The sequence below is a fragment of the Mustelus asterias genome, chromosome 10 (genome assembly GCF_964213995.1).
Source record: "Mustelus asterias chromosome 10, sMusAst1.hap1.1, whole genome shotgun sequence".
In the NCBI taxonomy this organism is placed as follows: Eukaryota; Metazoa; Chordata; class Chondrichthyes; order Carcharhiniformes; family Triakidae; genus Mustelus; species Mustelus asterias.
Window position 1 is genome coordinate 68554279 of NC_135810.1, and position 26855 is coordinate 68581133.

Sequence of the window (26855 nt, forward strand, 5' to 3'; positions counted from 1 at the left end):
AACCTTACACTCCAGGAAGGCAAGAAAGCAGCTTCCAACATAGCAGAATTTCTAAGAAGCACAGAAATGCTGTCTTTCAGTCTGGATTCCACACAGCTTCTAACTAAAAAACAGTCAGCAGAATTTCCAATACCAGGGAGAGAGGTACAGAAATACTGCTTTTAAGTCCATCGCCCTCTAGCTAAAAGTGAATCCTTGGATTCCTCTGTGAAGGAACCACCTGACTTTGACTTGTCAATCATTCTTCCTACAGCACTTCAAAAGGTTGTAAACTCCTAGAAAGTGCATTAGGCCTAGAGTAAAAATAAACAAAACCCTATTTAAACCATTTAAGCAGCATTAAAAGGACATCTAAGCAGGCAGCCGGTGCCACAATAAAAAAACAAAGCTATAGGGAACATGATTTTTTAAAAAAAAGTTTCTTAAAGGCACAGACTGAAAGACAGCATTTCTGTGGGACGGTGATGTTGGTGTCTGGGATATTGTCTATAAGGTATGATACCGTGAGTGTGACTATATCAGATTGTTGCTTTGTGCGACAGCTCTCCCAATTTTGGCACAAGTATCCAGATGTTAGTATGATGGACTTTGCCATTGTCGTGCCTAGGTCGATGCTGGTTGGTCCATCCAGTTTCATTCTTTATCGACTTCTCCATAATGGTTTGATACTACTGAGCGGCTTGCTAGTCTGTTTCAGAGGGCATTTAAGAGTCAACTGTGGGTGTCATCAATCATTGTCTGCATGAGGGAACCTTATGAAAGGTATGTTCAAAAGATTCTCCATGTACCCCCTCCACCCCCACCCCATGCTGACCTATTTCTCACGTAGCCCCACATGCTAACATGCCCCCCACCCATCCTCCATTGCCATCTAATGTCCCCATGCAAAGCTAAAGCACTTCCTTGCCCATTCATCCACTATACACCAATGAAACCAAAAATGGCAAGAGGATGAAAAAGCTTTTTTTAAAAAAACAGGCATTTATTGATAACGTAAAAAAATCTAATTTTTACTCGAGCCCAATTTTAAATGTTGATCATCTAGCTCCTTTAATGTATCAATGGATGAAATTGCCAGTACTTGAAACATCTTCATCTTGTATGAATAAACATTGTTCGATTGACAGAATAGACCAGAGAGCCAGAGCTGTCAATCAAGCAATGTTTTCTCTGGGGCTCAGCTTTTTCAAAAGGTTGATGAATTTCTGTGCTCTCAGCCTAGCCTCATGATGTACGCTTCAAAGTCATATTTGACTCTAAATGTGAACTCTGCTCCTATATCGACAGATGCTGCCAGACTTGCTGAGTATTTCCGGCACTTTCTGTTCTCGATGTCAAAGACATTTCTTTGGTTTACCCAACATTTAACTGAAATAAGTTGTAGCTTATGCGACATTGGATACCAAACAATTAGTCAGAGAAGCAGTAGATAGGTGGCGAAGAATTAGAGTACTCATGTGAAAGTGGGTCCAAAGATTGTGGATGATTTCAAGGGGTAGCATGTAGATGAGGAAGGGGACGGGGAGGTGGCAATGATTAAGGCTCCAGAGGCAACTGTGTGGGATGGAATGGAAATTCATTTCTGAAGATGCTTTAGCTACAGTCATAGGTAGGAGTGGAACTAATCAGGAAATCCCAATGAACTAGACCAGTGGTTCCCAAAGGGTGCGGCGCGCCACACTGGTGCGGCGAGAGAGGATGGCAAGTGTGGCGGGAAGATTCAACGACAATCAAAGAAACATTTAAACATGGTTTAAACAAGCATTATTTTATACTTTCTGGATGTCCCACGATCATATTATAAAGTAGTTGTCTTCTATGTTATGAATCAAGCACTGCTAGGAGTTGGTTTTTTTTTGTTTTTGAGTGTATTTCTTATCAATAAAAAATTCGGTGTGGCGCGAGTAAATTTTTATTCCGAAAGTGCGGCCCAGTGAAAAAAGTTTGGGAACCACTGAACTAGACAATGGGGGAAGGCAATGAAGGGTAGATGGTGTGCTCGACTGTGTCAAAAGGTTGCATGGGGGAATCACGATGGATATAATTTGTGACATTGGTCAAGGTTTTTTGAGTCGTGATAAAGACGGAATCCTGTTTGAAGAAATTTAAGCAAGTGATCTGAATGACGGCACTCACTGACTATGCAGCATTCCCTCTTGGTGCTACTATCAAGTATCAGCCTGGCTTAAGTTTTCTGATTTCAGGCCTAGATTTGAATCCACAGCATTCTGACTCAGAGGAGAGTTGTATACTGACTCACTTATTCTTTCTGTTTTCTTTCTGTTAATCGATCCTCAATTTCAGGAGCTCTAAAACTGTCATAATTTCTTGTGTGGCACCTGAACAAATAATTTTTCAAAAATCCATATACATTACATTCACTGGTTTGTCTTTATCTACCCTACTAGTTAAATGCTCGGAAATTCATTAGAGTTTCATGATTCATTCTGTAAACCTTTCTGCCTCCCTCTCTAAGTACCCATCTCTTTGAGCACCCTAATATCTCCTTTATCTCACTGTCCATTTTTGTCTGCTATGTCTCTGTGAAGCACCTCGGAGCATTTTTCTGTGCTAATGATACTATATAAATACAAGTTTTTGTGACGTCCGATTGAGCCTTGGTAAGTCTTTTAGCATAGGTTCAAAGAGATCAGTGGAATTTCCTATATTTGACCAGTAAAAGCAGATAACTGGATATCTGTCCAAATGAAAAACTTAAGTGTGTGCATAATCTTTTCCAAATTAAAAAACTCTGATACTGGTATATTTGAGCAAGAGCACGTGGAATGGTAGGATTCAGATTCTATACTTCCCTAGCAACGTATTCTGAGGTCCAGTTTTGTGGGGAGGTGTTGATCATGGGTCCAATAACTCCCAATAGTAGTGAGAATTGGCTGGGGGGGTCCTCCCTATTTAATGCTCATACTGGCATTATTTACAGGAGAAAGGGGAATGAGAAGGAAATATATTTGAATAAAAATTACTTTTAATGGTAATTTTAACCTTTCCCACTCTGAGAAACTGACTAGACCAGGTTGCATTCCTGTTTTACACCCAACAGTAAAATCAATTGAAAGTGAAATCTGATGGAATATAAAACAGCCAGTCAACCCAATCCCATCAGCTTCAAGCGGGATGGAGTATGATGCCCAAAGTTTCCACATGTTTTGCACTAAATCATATTGATAATTTTTATTTTTGTCTCCTTTCCCATAGCTCCAGATTTGGGATACTGCAGGACAAGAGCGGTTTCGATCCATCACACAGAGCTATTACCGCAGTGCAAATGCCTTAATATTGACCTATGATATCACGTGTGAAGAATCTTTCCGCTGTCTTCCTGAATGGCTGAGGGAGATTGAGCAGTATGCTAGCAATAAGGTTACCACTGTGTTAGTTGGTAAGTCGGAAGAGCAGTGCCTTTTTATGTGAGCAAAGCTGCATTTGTTGCCTTGAGAAGGTATTGGTGCATGTTCTCCTTGAATCCCCACATTCCTTTTGAATCCACACTGTTCAGGGATTCCATGATTCTGATCCAGTGAGAATAAAGGGATGACGATGGAAGTCCAAGACAGGATTGTGTGTGTCCTGCAGTATCAAAACAATGCTATTTACGTTCTTGAGATCATAAGGAAGTTATTACTAAAGTAATGTTTGTGCATTGCGCAAGTGAATTTTGTGCATTGTACATACCTGTACTGCAGCAGCAAAGTGCTGGTGCTGGAGAAGGTGAATATTAATTGAGGTGCAGGTGCATAAATTAAGTATCCTGACTTGAGCCTTGTATATGGTGGACAGGCTTTTGAAGAGTCAGAAGGTAAGCCACATCAGAATATCCAGTCTCTGTCCTGCACTTATGACCATGATGCTATGGTTGGTCCAGTTCAGCTTCTAGTCAATGGAGTATAGATTATTCCATTAAAGGTCTCATGACATATCATCACATAAACCTCTACAAATGTTATTGCATTTATCTTTTAATAGTTGCTTTTGTACCACTAGCTGTTGTGTGACAAGGTTCAAGAGACTGTGAAGAGGTATTGAGGTGTGGGAAAGAGCTGAAAGTAGGGGGAGCGACTTGTAGAGGGAAAACCAGAGATGAGAAGAACTTTGATTGGATCAGTGATCAAGTCCAGGATGTGCAGATTAGGTGGATTGAGCATGTGAAATTGCCCCTTCGCATCCAAAAGGTGTGTAGGTCGAGTGGATTAGCTATGGTAAATGTGCAGGAATAAGGCAGTGAGCCTGGGTAAGATGTTCTTTCGGAGATTCACTGCAGACTCAATGGGCCGAATGTCCCCCCCCCCCCATCTCCACTGTAGGGATTCTATAGTATAATGGTAACTCTCTGAAATTGTACTGATAGTCTTTAGAATTCCTTTCCCAAGGAGCATGGAGGCTGGGTGTTCGAATATATTCAAAGCTGAGTTAGATTTTTGATTAACAAGGGATTCAAGGGTTATGGGGAATAGACAGGAAAGTGGAGTTAAGTCATAATCAGATCAGCCATAATTTCATTGAATGGGGAAGCAGGCTCGACAGATTGAGTGGCCTACTCCTGTTCCTCTTTCTTATGATCTTATGATTGGGTTAAAGTGCCTTGAATGGACTGCAGTTCACATTCCATGATTTTGTTGAATTTTCTTTACCTCTGATCGTCCAGGGCTTTCCAGTTTCCTGTTTGATGCAAATTAGTCAATCATGGCCAATTTATGTAACCACATTTGCATTTGTTTCCTTCTGCTGGGAAGGTGGGAGAAAAATCCCATTGGAAAAAATTGTTTCTCACTTGAAATTTTGTCTAATGAATTTCCATGTTCCTGGCATTTTTTTTTACTGTTAACTAAAATTCCTGGCTGTTGAAGGCTATCCTGTCTGTAAGCGGGCTACTGCAGCAACAGTTCCAGCCTTATTTATTGATGCATCGGCTGGAAGTGCCATGGGGAAGGTTATACGATTTTGCTTACTCAAGGTCTGTTCTGTTAGCCTGAGTGCCTGATCGTATAATGTTTTATTATCAGCTCTACACTGTCTTGATAGATATGGATTTATTGGAATATAGGGAGATAGCTAAGATCGTAATGGGGATTTCTACTCAGGAAATATTCGTAATGTTTTCCATTCAAAACATGGGAACTCTTTTGATTAATGTTTTGTTTCAGTTTGGGTTGAAGGTGGGGACTTTCCTTTCAAATATGCTGATGTTGTCATGTTATCCAAAATATGTTTAACTTGATATTGAGCAACTCTGTACTCTTCCTAACTTCCATCTTTCTGCCATCTGCAAAAATGGGTCTAAGAAGCAGAGATAACAGTGCACACTCAAAAATGGGGATAAAGAAGCCAGTAAATTTAATTAAGCATGGTAATTGGTGTTCTGCATAAAATTAGCACAAGAACAACATACTGGTCATCCGATACTTTTTCTTCTGATTTGTATTTTCACAATTTTGCCTCAGGTTTTTCTTATTGTTGATGATAGCATGTTGCAATTGTGAGGATGCCGTTTTTTTCCCACGAGGAAAGGGGACTTTTATTTTCATTTTTCTTAGTAGTTCCCATTTTTTTCCTAAATGGTATGGTTTCATGAGTCCACCAACTGTCATACCTTGCTTGAGTCCGTTCAACATTTGTAAGCATAGGCAGTGTTAAAAGGCTATTGAATTATGGAAATTAGAGCCAAGCTTGATCATGTGTTTTTCTCAATATCCACACAAAGCATTTCAGCAGGGTGGATAACATTCCGGGGTGGAAGCCTTGAGAAATATCCCCTCTTTCTAACCCGGATGTGTTGAGGATAACTAGCGGTTATTGTCTTGTTAAGAAACAGTAAATTAACACTGACCAGAGGTTGATTGAGCTGAACTGCTTCTCGTGCAATTATATCCTTTTTAGAATGGAGATCAAAACTGTACACTGCATTCCAAATGCGACCATAACCAAGGCCCCGTAGAGTTTACAGCAAAACTTTCCTACTTTTAATTTTCCATTCACAACACAATGAATGCCAACATTCTATTAGCCACTTAAATCAGTTGCTCTACCTGCGTACAAACTTTTTGTGTTTCATGTACCAGGACACCCAGATCCCTCTTTACCATACAGTTCCGCAGTTTCTCTCCATTTAAATAATGGGTGAGATCTTTCGGCTGTTCACGCTAGTGGAATCTTCAGTCCCACCTACGCCACACCCCTGCCGCTGGGAAACTCTCGGATTCAGTGGGAAATCTTGTTGAATGAGTTGGGACTAGAAGGGGGGGGCTGCCTCCCGCCACTGATAAACAAGCTGCGGGGGGAGCCAGAGAACCCCACCCAATATGCTGCTTTTCTATTCTTCCTGCCAATGGGGACCCCACATTATATGGGCAAGTTTTTTACCCACTCACTTAACCTATCTAAATCACTTTGTAGAATCACAGAATTGTTATGGCACAGAAAGAGTCCATTCAGCCCATCATGTCTGTACCAGTTCGCCAAATGAGCATTATAACCTAGTGTGATTCTCCTGCCTGTTCCTCGTACATTGTTTCTATTCAAACAGTCATCTAATGTCCTCTTGAATGCCTTGATTGAACCTACCTTCACCACACTCCCAGACCTGAACCACTCATTGTGTCAAAATGTTTTTTCTTACTTTACGTTTGCTTCTTTTACAAGTCACTTTAAATCTGTGCCCTATTGTTCTCAAAACCTTTACAAGCAGGAACAGTTTCTCCCTATCTACTCTGTCTAGCCCCTCATAATTTTGAACATCTTCATCCTCTTGGCAGCTTATCCCTCTAATGTAGTTTTTTGTATTACCTCTTTATTCAAATAATGTATTACTTTTCTATTCTACCAACCAAAGTGAACAAGTTTACATTTATCCAAATAATACTCTGACAAGTTTTTTGCCCACTGATTTAACCTATCTAAATCCCTCTGGAAACATTTGAGGTCCTCTTGATAACTTACTTTCCTACCCATCTTTATGTCTTCAGCAAATTTAACTACCATGCATTCAGTTTCTTTATCCAAGTCATTGATCTAGAGTCACTCACCTGATGAAGGGGCAGCGCTCTGAAAGCCTGTGATTCCAAATAAACCTGTTGGACTTTAACCTGGTGTTGTGAGACTTCTTACTATGCCCACCCCAATCCAACGCCGCATCTCCACATCATAGATTAAAATCACCCATGATTATCACCGTACTTTCTTTCAAGCATCCAATTTTATACTTCCTGTATACCCTGTCCTACAGTGCATTTACTGTTAGCAGGCCTATGAGCTATTCCCACAAGTGACTTCAGTAATACTAGATTCATGCATATTGCTGAGAGTTTACTCAAGGATTGCAGTAGGCTTTGATAATGAGTTGGGATTGATGCCAACATGTGTCCCAGCTCATGTCCTTAGATAGTGAACCAGGTTCAATGGCATCTATGGTAAATGACCTTAGTGCCCCACCTCCTCAGATCAAAGTTCCTGAGAGGGAATTGACAGCAAACCCATTGTGGCTACAGAAAGAGCTAGCAGGATTATTGCCAGAACACAACAATTGTATTTGGACAGCAGTCAGATACCATCTACCATGACAGATTTTTGGCAGCCATTATAGTTTTGTCCCTTACTTTTGAGTACAACCCCCTTTAAAGCATTATAGCATTATGTACCCTCACTCCACAGATATAGGAAAGATTCAGCCCCTCCAGGCAGAATGTGGTTCAGATCTGCCAACTTGCACTCAGGCAGCATTGGGATTGGTGGCTTGGGGAATTGGGAATTAACTCCACAGAATCATGACAAGAATAATTTTCAATCAAAATCATCACTCAACCTTTTGAAGCATATAAGTGTCCCTGTGTAAGGTTTTAATGTTTCAAGGTATAAAACCCTTCTAATTAAAAGCTCTTGATCCAAATTCTCATTTTCTAACACCAGGGTCTTCAGTTTTGCTTGTCCTAACAAGGTACGAATAATTAATATTTATGGATCAAGTAGAATTTATTAAGCAAGATTTTACATATACTTAAAGCAGTGAAGACGACATAGGAACTCCTCGTCACACATGTTCCGAGGTGTCCAGCACAGGTGATGTCTTTCTGTTCACCATCTTTGAAGTGATGCTGAACTGTGTCAGAAAGAGTCATACCCCAGAAACCATGGTAACAGATTCTAATTTTCCAATTTTTATCCCCAGTCTCCTTATTCCTCCTCCCTTATTTGGAAATAGTTCAACCTCATCTTTTCCATTGGATATAGGCTACAAGTCATCTTGTGTCACCCCACCTCTAACTAGAACTATATGGACTAAAGACAAATGTTTATCCCTTGTTTGCTTGGGCACCTCAAAGTTTACATAAGAGGTAACTTTTAGATATAGAGCAGTTACAAACAAAGTCGCACCATTTTGTCAACATATTTAACCCATTCCCACAAATACTAAAGTCATTAAGGATAAATGTTAAAAAGACTTCTTATCATAATATCATAAAGGTTTCTTCTGGTACAGATCAAATGAAGCAATACACAGTTTGCTTAAAAACAAGGGCCGGAATGTTACGGCTATTGATGCCGGTGGGATTTTCCTATCCTGCTGCAGTGCATGGAGATTTGGCTGGGCGCCCAATTCTCTGACTTGGTTGCAGCGGGAGCGTGGCATGAACAGCCGGTAAGATCGCATCCAGAGTGTCATTCTAAGAACAAACTACTTATAGCCATTTCGAGAAACAAAGCTGCTGACTACTGACTCTTGGGCGACTTGAGTCATAAAACAAATAAATGTCTGTTCCACACAAACAACAGCTACAAAGCATCCCAACTGCCTTACTACCGATTGTCTCAACAAATTCAAACTGAACCATATAAAAAGTGGTTAAGGAATTAAATTAATAGATGTTCCAGATGCTAAAAATGAGCAGAATGATCAAAATCTTACACCTACCAAGGTTAAAAACGTTCATCTGGACTGTCGCCCTCATGGAAAATGCTTTTCTTCCTTGTCATCCACTTTATTTGAAGCAACTAGATAATTTGGACATCTGTAGCACCTTCCACTGTGTTTCAAAGTACTTCACGGCCAAAGAAGAACTTTTGAAGTATAATCACTGTTGTGGTGTAAAACATGGCAGACAATGTTGTTTGTAGTATATTGTAGCACAGTACCCTAAACAACAATTAAATAATATTTTGTCTTGATGGGATATAAAGAAGTTGGCCAAGACATTAGAAGAAATGTCCTCCTCTTTAAATAACACCACAGGATCTTTGACATTCCTCGGGGAGAGCAGATGTGTTTAGTTTAATGTTTCTCCTGAATGGCTGCAATGATTTGTCAGGCTTGTTAATGGCCCAGATTTTGGAGTTGAAATGAAGGTTAACCTCCACCTTCTGTCATACCTTGTGAAACTGATAGCAACTTCTGACATCCACACATATAGTTAAGCACAGAAACCTCCGCAAGGTGCTTTGTTGATATCCCCCCGCAGATGACAATCTTTTGAAACTGCTGACCTGACGCACACTTTGGCTTCCAAATATTGCATAAATGTAAACTATAATACTGTTCAAACTCCTGAAGGAAGTTATGCCTTGTTAATAAGGGGTAACTGAGTTTTTAACAGCAGATTAAGTCATAACTACTCTTGGCCCTGGAAAACTAATCTATGTTTGTGTAATGTCAATTTCTTTTCATTATAATTTCATAATTTTCTTTACAGTTATCTTTTGAAGGTTGTTTGATAGTTCAGCTTCTATGCGTAATTCCCAATGTTTTGTTCTTTGGAAAATTTTATAAGTGAATGTAGTCAGTGTGTTTTTCTTCCTAGTTTGTGGGTGAGAGAATTCTTCAGTGTAGTTGGCTGCTTATTCTGCTTGATGATCTCACCATTGCTGAATTCCTGGAGATCTGCTTGGTGCCAGATTCAAATTAATGCTGGGAAATGTGAAATTCACAATGTGGAGATCATGACCTTTTGTGGGTACCTTTCCTCAAGGTCAGTGGTGAGCACTGTCATATCACCACTGATGATGAAATTTAGTATTTTAGAACTTGCAGCACAGCCTTCTGACTGGGAGGCAAAAGTCCTAGCACTGTGCCAATTCTGACATTCTAGCAATGATACTTGGCTGTGCAATATGTTTGAACTTCTACCTCTTCCATTTCACAGGCAACAAAATTGATTTAGCAGAGAAACGAGAAGTATCCAGAGAAAGAGCTGAAGAATTCTCAGAATCTCAGAATATGCATTACCTGGAAACATCAGCAAAAGAGTCTGACAATGTTGAGAAACTGTTCCTTGACCTTGCATGTCAGTTGATTGGAGAGGCGAAGCAGCACACACTGGTCAATAATGTAGCATCTCCTTTGCCTGGTGAAGGCAGAAGCATCAGCTACTTGAACTGTTGCAACTTTAATTAGATCTGACGTGAACATTATTCATGAAATAAAGCTGACAGTTTGCAGGGGTTATCTGATGGAGAAGAAAATTCCTGTGATTCTTACCTTATTGACCAAAGCGTAAGGTCAAAACTTCTGGACTTCAGCATGGAGGGCTGATATTTAAAAAAAAAACACATACAAATGCAGAAAGCTTTTACGCTCCATTATCCAAGTGAAAGTAACACTACAATAGCTAGAATTATTGAAAAAGTTATCAAGTTCAACTTTGCTGTGCTTTGAGATAGCTCTGCCAAATGCTCATTTGATGCACGGAATTTGCCATTTTGCTGCTTTTTACGATGAAGGCTGGTATTAATAGTTTAATAGAATGGGTAACTTCAAATGTAGGTGGTACAGTATTTGATTTGCTTTTAATATTAAGGTCTTGATGGTCCCATGCTTCAAACAATATATTGGTGCTAAATGAGTTTTTATTGAGTCATTTTACATTTGAGAATTGAGGTGGTTAGTATGTATGGAAATTGTGAATTTTCTTACAGGCACTGCATGTGATCATTAAGCCCTTTCTAAATATGGTGGATATTTTGCTAACCCCAGTTCCCACCCTCAGCGGATGCTTTTCATCATTTGCGCAAAGTTTATACAGCTAGCTCAATCATCTTTTTCTCTTTATTCATCTTATGTTACAGGTTGAACCACATTTTGTCTGATTATATTTTGTTGTACAGTAACTGTTCGGGTCTGGTTTTAACCTGAGCTTTAGGTCTGCCTCTAAACTTTAAGTCCTGTTTCAAGATGATCAGGGAAGATTTTGTCTATGTAAGGTAGCAAAGCCCTAAATTGATAAAGCATTTTATTTTGTATCACATTTATTATGTTGCTCTACTTAGCAGTCAGATAAAATCTTCCTTAAATTTAATTATTTTTCTTCACCAACTGTTTCACATTTTCTTCTGAAGTTATGAATTCATGCTGAGAAATATGCTTACAGACACAATGTCCTCCTGCCTATGGGGGCCATTAATCACGTATGACTGTAAGCATTAACATGGTATTCTTTAATGTTTATTGTCACCAAACTGAGCCCAATGCTCTTCTCTGACTTCCATGAATCCTGTTAGGAGAAATTCTTGAGTGTGATTTAGAGAAGCAACAAATACTCTTTTGTAATCCTATCCTCATGCTGGAGAACAATTGAGGTCAATAGTTCTGTGTTCTTACTGAGGCTGACTAATTCAGTACAGATTGAGCATTAAACCTGCAACCATCCTAGCTTATATAAATTGGATTAGCCATCAGGGCTGCATTTATATACTAGTGTTGGTCGTGGGGCTGATGTTTAAATATTAAACCATTGTAATGTATGGAATGTAATATTATGTGGAAATTTGGTTAGTGGAAAGCACTGAATCATCATCCTTTTTCTGAGGGGAAATTCTTTTGTCGTGTTAATTACCTCCAGCATTTTCAAATGCTGTTGTCTTCAGGCCAATCTATTAACTGTCAATCATTGAAAAGACAGGAACAGCACTGGAAATGTACAACACCCTTTTATTCACTGAGCATTAAATCAAACAAGAGTACTAATGGATTTGTGAACCTTATTGGTGTATATTGAGCCATAGTGAAAATGTGATTATGGAAGCCCATCTATTATACTTAGCCTTTATATTCTAGTCAAGATAGGATCCTAAATGATTGAACTATTTATGTGGCATAACGTGATTTTATCCTCCATTGTTACTAATTAGCAGCACTCAATTTATTAATGATAATGGACCAATTCAAGTAGTGCAATTCCTTTTTGTGTAGCCCGTTAATGAACTATCATTTGTCACTGAACATGTTTTGCTTATTGATTTAGTTACATTTCCCAATCAATCAGGTTTTTGCCATATTCCTGAAGTTCCATTTTATTAAGCTTTACTACTTTGTAATACTGAGTAGCCTTGGAGAACGGGTTTAAATATTTTGTTTTTGTTTGCTGATATATATTCATTGGGTACATTCATAAGACAGTTATGGAAAACAATTATGTTAATTCTAGCTGTTTAAACAAATTGATTAATTATAAAATAGTTTTAGATGCTATCCCATGACCATCTAACATGGCTGCACCAAACTTGCCTTCTTTAACTAAGGTACTTTTCCATTTAATAATAGGCTTTTGATCTTATCTAATAGATTAAATTGAAATTAGGAGGGCACTGCAATATAAAGTGCAACTCTTGTAATCACTGTGCATCAATTTCTGCCAAGCTATAATATTGGCAACAACATTTTGTACCCTCAACTGTTGTTTTGGATTTCTTTGCATCTTACATCAAGCATAACAGTCTCATGTGGTTATTAATAGTTTACTCACAAACACTGACCTTTGTGTTCTAACTCACTTGCTGTGGTATTGTGGAAAATTCTGAAATGTTTTCACTTGTGATGCTGGCAGAAGCTATATTCCTTTCTATTTCCCTCTTCTGCAGTATAAGTTGAATAGAATGATGTCATTCAGTATCTTCCACAGAACCACTGGCCTTTAAAATAACCTTTTAAAAATCGAATTAACTTGATATTATCTAGCTGTCACTAAATATATTATTCACAAATAAAGCTTTTTGCTATATTTTATGCCCATAGTGTGTTGCATAATAGTAAAGGATTTTTTTTTTAATAAACAGGACTCTTGCGATATGTGCAGCACAGCTGCTGTGGTAGCTTGGCAGAAGACAGTCAGTAATAAGAGAACCGTTGAATCAAAACTCATTTTGATTTCTTCTAAATATATTGGCAGTTAAAAGTATTAATTAATCTAGCATCTCTTTATTTGAATTGATGGCTCTTATAATTTGCTGAAACAGAACCTAGCAATGAACTGCAGTTTTCACCTTATTAAGATTATTGTTGTATATCTTGCTTTGTGTCTCAGGCTATTTCACTGCTATGATAATTGAGTAATGCACAGCCCAACGACATGAACTCATGACTGATGTTTGACTGAAATTTATTTGCTTCTGACTCAGTTGAAATTAGCACAAGAAAGTCCCAGACAATATCCATATATGTTTGAAAAAATGCAAACATTTATCCTCTAAGTAGATCTCTTTTTTAAATTTAATTTCAAATAGAAGATATTTGCATATTGAAGAGTAAAATATTCCCTTTTTTAACATTTTCTCCTATTAAGAACCATCAAGAACAATGAGTTTCTGTAAATAACATGGCCTGAATGTTGATTCAAAACATAACTTTCAGTATTTTCTTTACATCTTGTTATTTTTATCATTACAGCGAGTAATATTATTGGCGCAGAGTTGTTATCATAGTCATATTGCCAGAGTATTGTGTGGAAAATCCCAAATTAAATTTGAAAGTATTTAAAATTATGAAAAGATGGGACAGGATAGATAGATGCAGATGGTTCCCAGTAACTTATGGGGTCAAGAACAGGGAGACATAAAAACAAGATTAAATGTAAGAGATTTAGAATAGCAGGCAAGAGAAACTTCTTCACAGGAATATTGCGAGGCTGTGGAATTCACTTTTAGGATTAGTGGTTGAGGCAGGAACTATGTCAGCGTTCAAGAATGCATTGAGTTGGTAGATGATGAAAAGGGGAATATGGGAGCAGGAGGGTTAAATGTGGTTAGACCTGTGCTCGTTAGGGGAGAAATGGTGACACAGGCTGGTTGGGCAAATTGCCCTGTCTTTGTGTTGTGATGTGTATTTCTATCAACTGAGTTTGATAGAAAATGACACAGTTAAGAAATGAGTTCCTTCAAAAGCAATGTTTCTCATATAGTTTTAAGGATGTTAATTATCATTCAAGACTCGAGGGTTGTTCAGTATTGCCATATTAACATTACGAAGGATTGTCAGTTATGAAAGCATTAGGCTTTGACCTTTTACATGATGGAATTTTTTTTTTGCTGGGGAGTAGAACAGATGTGTCATCGATGTCGGTGGCAGTTCTGGAATATCCGTACATGTGTGTCTGTAAAGTCTAATATTTTGACTAAAAATCTCCTGAAGTCACCTGTGCATTATTTCTTCTTTTATCCGAGGTCTCTCCTAGCAGACCCCTTCCTCAACATAGAAGGGCTGAGTCGGGCAATGTTTGCCATTGTTAATAAGTAACCAGTCATGAAGAGGACTGGCTTCCCCCAGATTTCCCTTGCTGCTGTAAATTTACACTCTACCATTTCTAAACATTGTAGCTGAAGTGTTGATCTCCTTGTGAAGCAAACCAAGGAGCAAAGCGTTCTTCGTACACAATGTGTAAGATAGCTAGTTTAACAATTTTGTTCCTCCTAGGAAATCTCCCTGTTTCTCTTAGCACTCGACACAATTTATAGCACTTTACAATCACTTAATCCTTGTATACATGTCACCTAATATTTATTTTGAAGATAATGAGTTCCAGGATTCTTACTCACATTCTGATTTACATTTTAACACTCAAAATAATATAGTTGATAAATATGTCATGTTCTCTGAGCTTGAGAAAGAGAACCTTTCACTTATTCAAGAATTTCACCTTCCTCCCAAAGGAGTGTTTAGAATGAGTATGCATATGTAGGAAAAACTAATTGTTTGTTATAAACATTCTTATGTGTTGTTTGTTTGTCCACATACCTTCAGATTCCTGCAAGGAATTGAGTAAATTTTCACACCAATGGTTATTTTAATAATGAAATGGTAAGCCCCTTCTTTACATCCGCAACATCAAAGTACAGAATTTGTCACAAATGATTCCCTATGTTTCCCTATGTTATCAATCTCCTAAAACAGTTTAATTTCCTATTTGACTTTTCTCTCTAATACTTTGGATCAGTGTGTTCATGCATTACCGATTTGCAGGTAACATTGCTATTGCACTATTGAAACTGGTACCTTTGCACGCTGGGGTGTAGAAACCAGTTTTAAAAAATATTTATCTGACACTTTCTCTCATTATTATAAATGTCAGCTTGTAAGGAATTAATTCTGATTTTTATAAACAACGTTATAGAATCAGTAGAATAATATAAAAAACCATTGCCCACTTTTGGAAAGTGATACTCATTTATTCTCCAGACAAGAATTACAATATTTTGACAGCAGAAGAGCAAGTAAAAACTAATTGTTTTTTGTTTCACACCATCACCAATCAAGCCCTAAATTTTTCCCATTCTTCCTGACCCTCCACTACCTGACAGGCTGCCTTATGGATTAGTGTGGGAGGAAAGAAAAAATTCTTTCCTGCTTTCCTTTTTCCTCCATCGCTCCTGGCTTTGAATGTTCCATGCCTATTGAGTGTTGCATAAAATGGATGGCCAAATTCTTTATCCACTCTTCTTGTGAGGGGAAAAAATATATATATTTTTTGTTCCTTTAAACATTTTCACCATTGACTATTTGATCTTTGGGAACACCCAAAGTTTTGTTCATCACCTACAGCAACAAGCAGTCTTTTTAGGAACATTTATTGAAAAATATGGCAGTGTTATTGCTTATTTTAGATATGGAATCAATTAAAGTAGGGCAAAGATGTACATAACCTTTTTCAAACTTGTTCTTTACTGGACAAATGAAAACTGAGCTAGCTAGAATGTACAAACTGTGCCTGAATGTTGTGCTAATATATTCTGGAGAAATTGTTTTGTATTAGAACTCTATAGTAATTTTGTTTCCATAGCCTGCATTTAATTTAAAGAAATATGTACTTTTTTAAAGTTTTCCCTCATTTATATGTTTATATTAGTTCAAAAAATCAGCTAATTATCATACATTTGGTTTCCTTCTCACCTCAGTCCTCTGCCTCTCACCAGCCAAACAAGAGGGAAATGCTGACACTAATTTTGAAATGCTGCTGCCCACAATAATTTAGATTGCTTTGAAGAACGGCTGGACCAGTTAGCTGAGTTGGCTAGACAACTGGCATGCAGTTCTGAATAACGCCAGCTGTGTGGGTTTGATTCCCTTCTGGTGGGAAGGGAAGTAGACTGGGGCCTGCCTCCTTGCCCTACACCTGTGAGTGAAAGGCAGTGGCAAGCTGCCACTGGCAAAAAAAACCTGCCGAGAAAACAACTCCGGATGAAGCATTAGCAGATCATGAGTCAAGGACCTGCCTTTGGGTAGAGCACACATACCATGCCGTAGAAAAATGGCATTTCTGTCAGCCTGTTTTTAAAGCCAATCACAACCTGAACAAACTCTAATCACCTTTATTCAGCTTTCAGCAAATGATGGAATTAAAAATATACCTTTACTCTTTTTGATATTTCACAGATATCTGTGAATCAACGTGATGCTGCTGATTTCAAACTTAAAGATAAGATGCATAATGGTTTAAGATACTGCCTGTGTGTAGAAAGATGATCATTTACTTAAATCTTGCACACTAAATCAACAATCGTGCAGATTTATACATCAGTTTAATGCTGATGTTGAATTGCACTTAACAGTACAGTGCTGACAACATGTGCATACCAAATTGGGAGCACGCAGTCACACTGTTTTCTTTTGGTGGAGAGATGGCAAAGCTCCAAACATTTTGTGGTCAAATATATGTGAAGAGCTGTAATTTACGGTGAGATGTACTGCTGATGATTTTTTTTCCACGGAGGTTAAGAGAACTCATGATGGGGCATTCATGAAATTTTGGTGCAAGCTGTCACTGAGGGTTTCGCTTTATAGAAGGAACATTTTGTGAGCAAGGTTATACAACACTAGCTGGTTTCTACTTTTGGCATTGACATAACATTCTTGATATGGCACTGAAGCTGAAAGTGCAGAGCAACAATGGCACAACTCTAAACACAGTGGTGTGTGCACAGATTTGTAGATCACTATATTGATCACTACACAGATTGTATTGTAATATCCAGACTGTGAATAGCTGTAATCTAAGAAATACATAAATGTTTTTCACTTGTGTACTTAATGGTGCTGTTATTTGGAATAAAAGAGCTGTCAGTCTGTTCGTGATTAAAAATAGTTTGTTATAATTAATTTGAACAGAATGTTACCTTGTTAAACAAAACTGAACAAAATGAATGTTTTTTGCCACACTTGGTGTTGTCTTTTTTTTACAAATAATAATTGTGCATCAACAGTTTGACTAAAAAAAACAAAGACAATTTTACAAATAATACAAATATCAACATTTTGCACTTTAGACAATTGATTTTGCATTTAGATGTGATTTGAGTATATAAAACTTTTTGTACACTTCTTTTCTCATCTTTTGCTATTTTCTGTTTGACCTAACTGCGAGAATTGCTTGGAAGAGTTATTATGCCTGGCTAAATACTTGTTATACTGTGTGTTGCTGACGGTGTTAATAGATGGTTGATTAAACTTCCTGTCTTTATGGTTCAGTGAGTACACCCTAGCAGTGATATCATTAGTCCTCTGCTTGTGGCAAGTAAATAATACCAATATTGACATGACTTTCCACCACTACTACTACTCCCTGCTTGTGGAATTATTCCTTTCACATCACTTAGATTTTGTGAGCAGAAAGACTCCACTACCTGCTCTGCTTGATCACAATCTTTTTCACTTCAGCCCAAGTGGTGTCCCATTCTTGGAAGTCCACCTTAAATGTACTTCACTGGGTCTTCTTTGGCTGGCCACATCTCTTCCTCCACCTGGTGGTGTCCATTTTACTACTGCTCTGGTGGGGCATATGTTGCAAAGTTGGTGTTTGTAAAATTGTTGAAAAGGTGGTGTTTTTTTCTGTGCTTAAAGTTTTAAGAAAAATCCGAGTACACAGAGAACCCAAAGTGAACCATTGTATCAAAGGCTAAATAGTAGTGTTGCCAAGACAACAGGCTGTTTGCATTTTAGCCAATCAGTTTAAATTAGGCACTTAGATACCAGCAACCTATCAGATTTGAAATTGGTGTTTTGGTAACCTGAGAACCAGTCCTATATTAAGATGTCATCAGGGGTTTAAGAGATGGGGAGCGGGGGGAGGAGTGAGGCAAATGGGAGAGCACCTGCCAATTGACAGCTTAGTTCAGCTGTAAACAGCATTCCATTAGAATAGTGTTTTATTCGGTTTGTTACTAGTTTAGTTAACCTGTTCACTGTTAGGTAAATTGCTACTTGTTGATTTTACAGAGAGTCAGGGGTAGTTATTTTGATTCAACCACTAAAAGTTGCTGAAGAGCAATTCATACTACTTTATACACTTTCAACAGTTTATGAGGTGAGGGACTCCTCTTTGAGTGGTTAGGTTCTAGTCCTCAGAGAGGGGATCAACCTCCATTTCTTAATACAAATGCCCAGGAGGCAAAGGATGTGGCCTGCCAGCATCAGTTGTCTCTTCATTACAATGTCCCACAGATGCCTCATGCCAGTCCTCAATAGCACTCCCTCAGTAATATTATCTGTGTGACCAGCACTGGTGAAAGACATCCAATTTGCGTGACAACTTTGTCTTCTCTTCCATGTCTCGCTGGCATAGATGGTGGTTGGTGCTATTATGGACATCTTTGTGACTGTTTTGATGGTTAGATGCCCAAACTGTGGAGCTTCTGGAATACTGCTTTGGCAGTTCGTATGTGCTGTTGATCTCTACATCACCCTCCCTGGAGATGTCATCTTCTAGGTGGAAGTGGTTTCTTCATCCTCCTCTAATCCTCCTGGCTTGTGTATTCCCAATTACAACTGAAGGCATAGCCACCAAGGGCTTGGGCAACTGCCCATCAATAAGTTCTGGACTTTTCTCCCTGCACCTCTCTCATCTTTTTAAGGCATTCCTTAAAACCTTTTTCTTTGTACCAAAGTGGATTTTCTTCATCGGTGAATCTAGAAGTGGTGGGCCATAAATCACCAACAATCCTTCAATGGCATTGTTGAACTTTTGTTGATTTTAAGGATGTTAGTCAATTTTACCCTGCCTCAGATCAGTGAATCTAGTGTACACTGTGAATCTGACTTGAGACCTTCCTGGTCTGGTAAACCATTAAGGAAAATAAATTGATACTAAATTTATTTCTAAGACTAACAAAACATGATACTGAACTCAGAGTGACTGGGTCATGTTTCACAATCACATCATTGAATCATGGAAGGTTTATAGCACAGAAAGAGGTCACTTAGCCCATTGTGTCTGCAGCAGCTATAAAACAAACCACCCAGTTTAATCCCACTTTCTAGCATTTGGTCTGTAGCCCTGCAAGCTGTGGTACTTGAGGTGAAAACCATTGGGATATGTGATATGTAGATGTGAACGATCATGTGCTATATTGTCTGTTTGACAGCGGGAGCACTGAGAGTTTTATCCACCCAGACGCTGTGAAGCGGTGTGGACTCCGGATTCAACCTGTCAAACAGACAATTTCTATGGCATCAAGGTCCCGGTCTGTCACCATGCTAGGGAGTTGCGTGGTAACTTTAACGGTGCAAGGCACAGTTTACGAGCGTTTCAAGCTCCTGGTGTTGCCGCACCTTTGCGCGCCAAAACTTCTCGGACTAAACTTCATGGTCCACTTGAGGTGTGTAACCCTACAGTACGGTGGGCCACTCCCTTCGCTTTCAGTGGGAGAACAGCAGCCTCCAAATTGCCCAATGCACCCCGCCTGTAGCCTCTCGACGCTGAAGATTACCACACCCTCCCTGTTCCAGAATCTTGTGCCAGGCTGCAAGCCCATTGCGACTAAGAGTAGGCGTTACAACGCTGAGGATCGGATCTTCATTCGATCTGAAGTTCAGCGGCTCCTCAAGGAAAGGATCATACAACCTAGCGCTCATCCGTGGAGAGCGCAGGTCGTGGTGGTCAAGAGTGGGAACAAACCCCGGATGGTCATTGACTATAGTCAGACCATTAATAGATACACGCAGCTGGATGCGTATCCCCTCCCGCGCATATCTGACATGGTCAACCAGATTGCGCAGTACCGGGTGTTCTCCACCATAGACCTCAAGTCTGCCTACCACCAACTCCCCATTCGCCCAGAGGACCGACAATACACGGCTTTTGAGGCGGATGGTCGCTTGTATCATTTTCTCAGGGTTCCCTTTGGTGTCACCAATGGGGTCTCGGTCTTCCAGCGTGCTATGGACCGAATGGTGGACCAGAACGGGCTGCGGGCTACCTTCCCGTACCTGGATAACATCACCATCTGCGGCCATGACCAGCAGGACCACGACACAAATCTCCTGAATTTCCTACACACTGCATCTCGCCTGAACCTGACCTACAACAGGGAGAAGTGTGTGTTTCGTACGCGCCGTTTAGCCATCCTCGGATACGTGGTGGAAAACGGGGTCATTGGCCCTGATCCAGACCGTATGCGTCCCCTCTTTGAACATCCCCTGCCCACTAGTGCAAAAGCACTGAGAAGATGCTTAGGCTTCTCTTATTATGCACAGTGGGTTCCCAATTACGCGGACAAAGCCCGTCCGCTCATCAAGTCCACTTCTTTTCCCCTAACACCAGAGGCCCGATTGGCCTTTGATAAACTAAAAGCCGACATCGCGAAAGCTACGATGCACGCTGTTGATGAGTCCATCCCCTTTCAGGTGGAGAGCAATGCATCTGATTTCGCCCTGGCCGCCACACTTAACCAGGCGGGCAGGCCCGTCGCCTTTTTTTCCCGCATCCTCCAAGGCCCCGAAATTCGGCATTCAGCAGTGGAAAAGGAGGCCCAGGCCATTGTGGAGGCCGTCAGGCACTGGCGCCATTACTTGGCGGGAAAACAGTTCACCCTGATCACAGACCAGCGGTCCGTGGCGTTCATGTTTAATAACACGCTGAGGGGCAAGATCAAGAACGACAAGATCTTGCGGTGGAGAATTGAACTCTCCACCTATAACTATGACATCATGTATCGTCCAGGGAAACTCAATGAGCCCTCGGATGCCCTCTCGCGTGGAACATGCGCCAGTATACAGGAGGACCGTTTGCAGGCTCTCCATAATGACCTATGCCATCCTGGGGTTACTCGGCTCTACCACTTTATAAAAGCCCGCAATCTGCCCTACTCGGTGGAGGATGTCAGGTCCATAACAAGAAGCTGTCGGGTATGCGCGGAATGCAAACCGCACTTTTACCGACCTGACCGGGCACAATTAGTCAAGGCCACTCGTCCCTTCGAAAGACTGAGTGTCGATTTTAAGGGCCCCCTTCCCTCAACAGATCGGAATGTGTACTTCCTCAACATCATTGACGAGTACTCGAGATTCCCTTTTGTTATTCCCTGCTCTGATACATCCGCTGCCACGGTTATCAAGGCATTCCGTGATCTTTTTACCCTGGGTTCGGGTACCCCAGCTACATTCACAGCGACAGGGGCTCGTCGTTCATGAGCGATGACTTGAGGCAATACCTGCTCTCATACGGGATTGCCTCTAGTAGAACCACGAGCTACAACCCTAGGGGTAACGGACAGGTGAAACGTGAGAATGCTACAGTCTGGAAGGCTGTCTTACTGGCGTTGAAGTCAAAAAGCCTTCCAGTCTCCCGTTGGCAAGAGGTGCTCCCTGATGCACTCCATTCCATACGCTCACTCCTGTGTACGGCAACCAACGCTACTCCCCATGAGAGGCTGTTTTCATTCCCTCGGAAGTCTTCCTCTGGGACCTCATTACCATCTTGGTTGACGTACTCAGGACCTGTCCTCCTGCGGCGACATGTAAGGGCCCGCAAGTCCGACCCGTTGGTCGAACAGGTCCATCTCCTCCACGCCAACCCTCAGTATGCCTATGTAGCATACCCTGACGGGCGAGAGGACACGGTCTCGATCCGAGACCTGGCGCCAGCAGGGCACGTAGAAACCCCTGTCGCTCCCATACCCCCTGTTACGAACCCCATAACTCTTGTTTCCCCTCCGGACACGGCGCGGGCAGCATCGGGACCATTACTTAACCCTTTTACTCCCGTGTACAGCTTGCCTGAGTCCAGAGGATGGTCGCCACTCCAGGGCGTGTCGGAACTCCATGGATTACCGTCACCTCAGGGTCAACCGGCCCGTGAGACTGTGGAGGAACAGTTGGACACTGCCTTGGGGAGAACGTCACCGCGAGTGCCTACTCCGGTGTCATCGTCGGTATTGAGGAGGTCACAACGACGGTGCGGTCCCCCTGACCGTCTGAACTTATAGACTGATGACAAATTATTCTGTTTTTTTGTACCCCGCCGGCCTTTGTCTTCAAAGGAGGGGTGAATGTGGTGAACCATCGTTGGTTCCCACTAGATAGTACTGAGCCAGAGTCTGGCCAGTACTACAAGTATGTATATATGTTGCTGTTGGGGTTAGGGATGGGTTATTCTACTTGTTGCTGTTGGGGTTAGGGTTGGGCTGTTACACCTTGTATTATAGTTATTGTGGTACATCCCAGTCGGGCTCCGCCTCCTGGGAGAGGTATAAAGGTCTCTGCTCTGTCTGGGACCCCTCAGTCTGGGATCGTGTATATAATTAGTAGCTTCGTTGTACAGCAAATAAAAGCCTTTATTTCCTGAGCTTCTCAAGCCTCGTGTGTGATAACGTGCATCAATCAGTAACAGAGAAAGGGAGAGCATATTAAAAGGCAGTCATAGTCTCTGTTCTGGGACCAAGAGGCCAGTGTGTGCCTCACAGTCAGAGAGATTACAGACAGATCTGGGATGTGTGGACCTCACGGTCAGAGAGGACACAGACCGACCTGGGATTTGTGGACCGCACAGTCAGAGAGATTACAGACAGACCTGGGGATGTGTGGACCTCACAGTCAGGGAGATTACAGACAGACCTGGGGATGTGTGGACCTCACGGTCAGAGAGGTTACAGACCGGCCCGGGATTTGTGGACCGCACAGTCAGAGAGATTACAGGCAGAATTGGGGATGTGTAGACAGTGATAAAAAAGCTTGTAAACTCAACGCCTTCCAGACTCCAACTATAAATTCCAACTGGCAATTCCAACAGTCAAACAATCGCCTCTCCACGATTTTCCCAATGTGACCCCTGATAACTTCCCCCCTCCACCCCCCCAGCACTCCACAAAGGGACACATCAGTACATCCTCCTTCCTTTAATTTCTTAATTAATGTTTTAATAACAGTAAAACTATTTACAATATTACACAGCAAAGGGGGGAAAGCTTAACACAATCGATCAGTAAGTAAGTCCATCTGGAGATTTTCTAATTCATTGAGTGCTTCTCAATTCTTTAACAGGTGCCTTATCGGTCGATGTGGTTTCATCTGAAATGACAGTAGAAGGCTTCCAGTTTGTACAGGTCCCCCAGTGCTAGTGACCTCGCCAATTCCCACCGGAATGTTACTCGGCCCCTCCACAGGATTATTGGATTTACAATCCCTGCAGCAACACTAACAGGTGTAGCAGGGACAGATTGCTCACTGGGTACTGTGCTAGATTCCCTTCTCCTCAGGTGGTCCACATGCTTCTTCATTCTCTTTCCCTGTTCATTAACTATGTATCACACTGAACCTGTCTTGGTCACGGTAATCCCAGAGACCCAATTCGGACCAATATTGAAATTTCTTACGAAAACTAAATCGTTCACCTGAAAACCCCTTTCAACCTTGGTGGAGTTGGGATATTTCTTCTGCGCATCTTGTTTTGCCTCTACTCTCCGTGTCAAATTTGGAAATATTAAATTGAGACTTGTCTGAAGATGAGCAATTCAGCCGGGGTAACTCCTGGAGTGGCATGAGGCATTGTTCTGTATGTGTGTAGAAAACGGGCTGTTTGAAGTTGTAAAAGTGCAGAGGACTTTTTTTAATGGCAGATTTAAATGTCTGGACGGCTTTTTCAGCTAATCTGTTTGGGGCCGGGTGGTAGAGAGCTGTTCTTACCTGCCAAATCCCATTGGTTTACATGAAGAGTTGAAATTCCTCACTTGTAAATGCAGTCCCATTGTCAGAGAGCAGCACTTCAGGCAACCCATGTGTGGCGAATATCTGCCAATATTTATCTATTGTGACTGAGGATGTCGTGGTTTTCCTCTCACGACTGTCAATCCATTTCAAATGAGTGTCAATAATGAGGAGAAACATGCTGCCCATGAAGGGGCCCACAAAACCAACATGGAGTCACACCCATCACCAAGCTGGCTATTCCCATGGAGTGGCTATTCTCATGGATGCAGAAGAGCTGAGGGTACAAACCTTTACTGTGCTTGACACTGGTGGCAGTGTCTAACAAGATCTTTGAATTGGTTCCAGGCCACCAGTAGTAATTCTGGGCTAACATCTCATTTTCGTCATACCCAGATGTGCGAAGTGCAAGTCTTGTAATAGCATTTTTCGAGCAAGAGCAGGAATGAACACCCTGGCCCCCCACAACAGGACTCCATCTTCGCAACTCAGCTCACCCTTTCTGATTTGGAAAGGTTGAAATTGTTCAGACTTGTCACAATACCAACCATGAAGGACCATCTGGTCAACGTTAGACAAAACTGGGTGGTATGGTGGCACAGCACCAGGGACGTGGATTCAATTCTGGCCTTGGGTCACTGTCAGTGTGGAGTTTGCATGTTCTCCCCATGTCTGCATGGGTTTCCTCCGGGTGCTCCGGTTTCCACCCACAGTCCAAAGATGTGCAGATTAGATGGATTGGCCATGCTAAAATGTTCCTTCGTGCCCAAAAATGTGTAGGTTTGATGGATTTGCCATGGTAAATGTGCAAAGGTACAGGGAAAGGGTGGAGAAGGATGCTCTCTCAGAGAGTCGGTGCAGGCTTGATGGGCTGGGTGGCCTCTTTCTGCACTGTAGGGATTCTATGAAATGATAGCTCCTAATCCTCCAAATGCATAAAGAAACATGATCCATCATCGAGCAGACCTTCACAACCTGGTACTTCAAAGGGGTATCCCTTACCAGAGGGAGGCATGAAGGAGGCTGAGAGCTCCTCATGTAATGAAGAGCAGGAATCTGAAGAGGGAGATGACAGAAGGGACAGGAGGATTGTGGTTATGTCCTGCTGCATGTACCTTGCTCCTCCTGGAATCATGTGACTATCAATGTGACACGGGTACATTTTCCACATCATGCTTCTTCAAGGGCATCCTCACATGTCCCTTAGTGACATGCCGCTACACTGAAAGGCCTTCACAACTAGTAGCATCGAGACAAGTTCAGCACCTGGAACTCACTTCTAACCCTCATGATTCACCAGGTTCTTTTCTTTGGAAAGGTCAGTGTTTAACCCTATATCTCTGCACCCTGGCAAGTGAAAATCAGCACAACAGAATGGACACGGCTTCTAAAGACTTGATGCAGCTGTCGCCACCTTTATGAGAAACATTATGCATACGATGAGATGTGCGAATGGTTAGAAAGGGCACTATGGCCACAGGTCTTGTGTTTTGGCTGAACAAGTGAAGGCATTTGGAGACCAATTGGAGGCACAATTACAGCTAATCCTCCAAGGCTGGTAAGGGTGCCGAACACCATGCTGTCTTGTAAAGAGTATGGTTGCTAACACATTTTGCAGACACTTCCAGTAAATAATTTGACAATCCCCTGACACAATAAAAGGGTAAATATAACAAGACAGCTACGCATCACATGAATGTGAGGCTCACAATGGAGGTGACCAAATAGGAGCACGGCTCACCCTCGCAATAAGAGGGCACGTAGATGCATATGCATAATGCTTTCAAACCATGAGACCATTCTCATGAATGGCAAATGTATTTACAAAGGTGTATAAATTATACAGTGATTGAACACCCATTACCCTGAAGTGATGTCAACATTTCTCAATTTTTCTAACCCTTTCGCTACATCTTGGTGCTTCTCTCACATCTGCAGCAGAGGTGGAGACATCTTGCGGACTGTTATGTCTTGTTGACTGTGATGACTTTGGAGGGCATCCTATCGACGGCTGAGACCTGGAGGGCCCTGACCTGCTTTTGATGGCCTGCTATGGGGCAGGTACACTCTCCTCAGCCTGAACAGCTGGAGGTGACAGAGGTGGCTGAAGACTCTTGGAGTCACCTGGGTGGATGGTCCGGAGGCCTCCCATTGCTGGTCCTCCTCCTTATGAGCATGGGGGCCCTTGTCTGACTCCCTGAGGAGAAAGTGCACCTGGGGGGATGCCTCCCCACCGATGGATGCCTATAGAGATGGAATGCAGGTCTGAGCGCAAATCCAACAGAAGCTGCTGGATCAAGGTGTGAAGGCATGGCTGATTGTAAATGATGTGGAGATGCCGGCGTTGGACTGGGGTGAACAAGAAGTCTCGCAACACCAGGTTAAAGTCCAACAGGTTTATTTGGTAGCAAATACAATAAGCTTTCGGAGCGCTGCTCCTTCGTCAGATGTAGTGGAAATGTGCTCTCAAACAGTGCACAGAGACACAAAATCAAGTTACAGAATACTGATTAGAATGCGAATCCCTACAGCCAGCCAGGTCTTAAAGGTACAGACAATGTGGGTGGAGGGAACATTAAACACAGGTTAAAGAGATGTGTATTGTCTCCAGACAGAACAGCTAGTGAGATTCTGCAAGCCCAGGAGGCAAGCTGTGGGGGTTACTGAT

At 41.4% G+C, this 26855-nt stretch overlaps 1 protein-coding gene across 4 annotated transcripts in view; it reads left to right on the forward strand.

The window, feature by feature from the left end:
- The window catches only part of rab30 (RAB30, member RAS oncogene family), a 144871-nt gene extending 127444 nt beyond the window's left edge, over positions 1 to 17427 (forward strand). For all 4 annotated transcript variants that reach the window (XM_078221894.1, XM_078221896.1, XM_078221895.1 and 1 more), the window contains 2 exons: positions 3217 to 3400; positions 10149 to 17427. In XM_078221894.1, the coding sequence (XP_078078020.1) occupies positions 3217 to 3400; positions 10149 to 10399 (435 nt within the window). In that variant the 3' untranslated portion in view covers positions 10400 to 17427. The remainder of the gene's footprint in view (positions 1 to 3216; positions 3401 to 10148) is intronic.
- The last annotated feature ends 9428 nt before the right edge of the window (positions 17428 to 26855 follow it).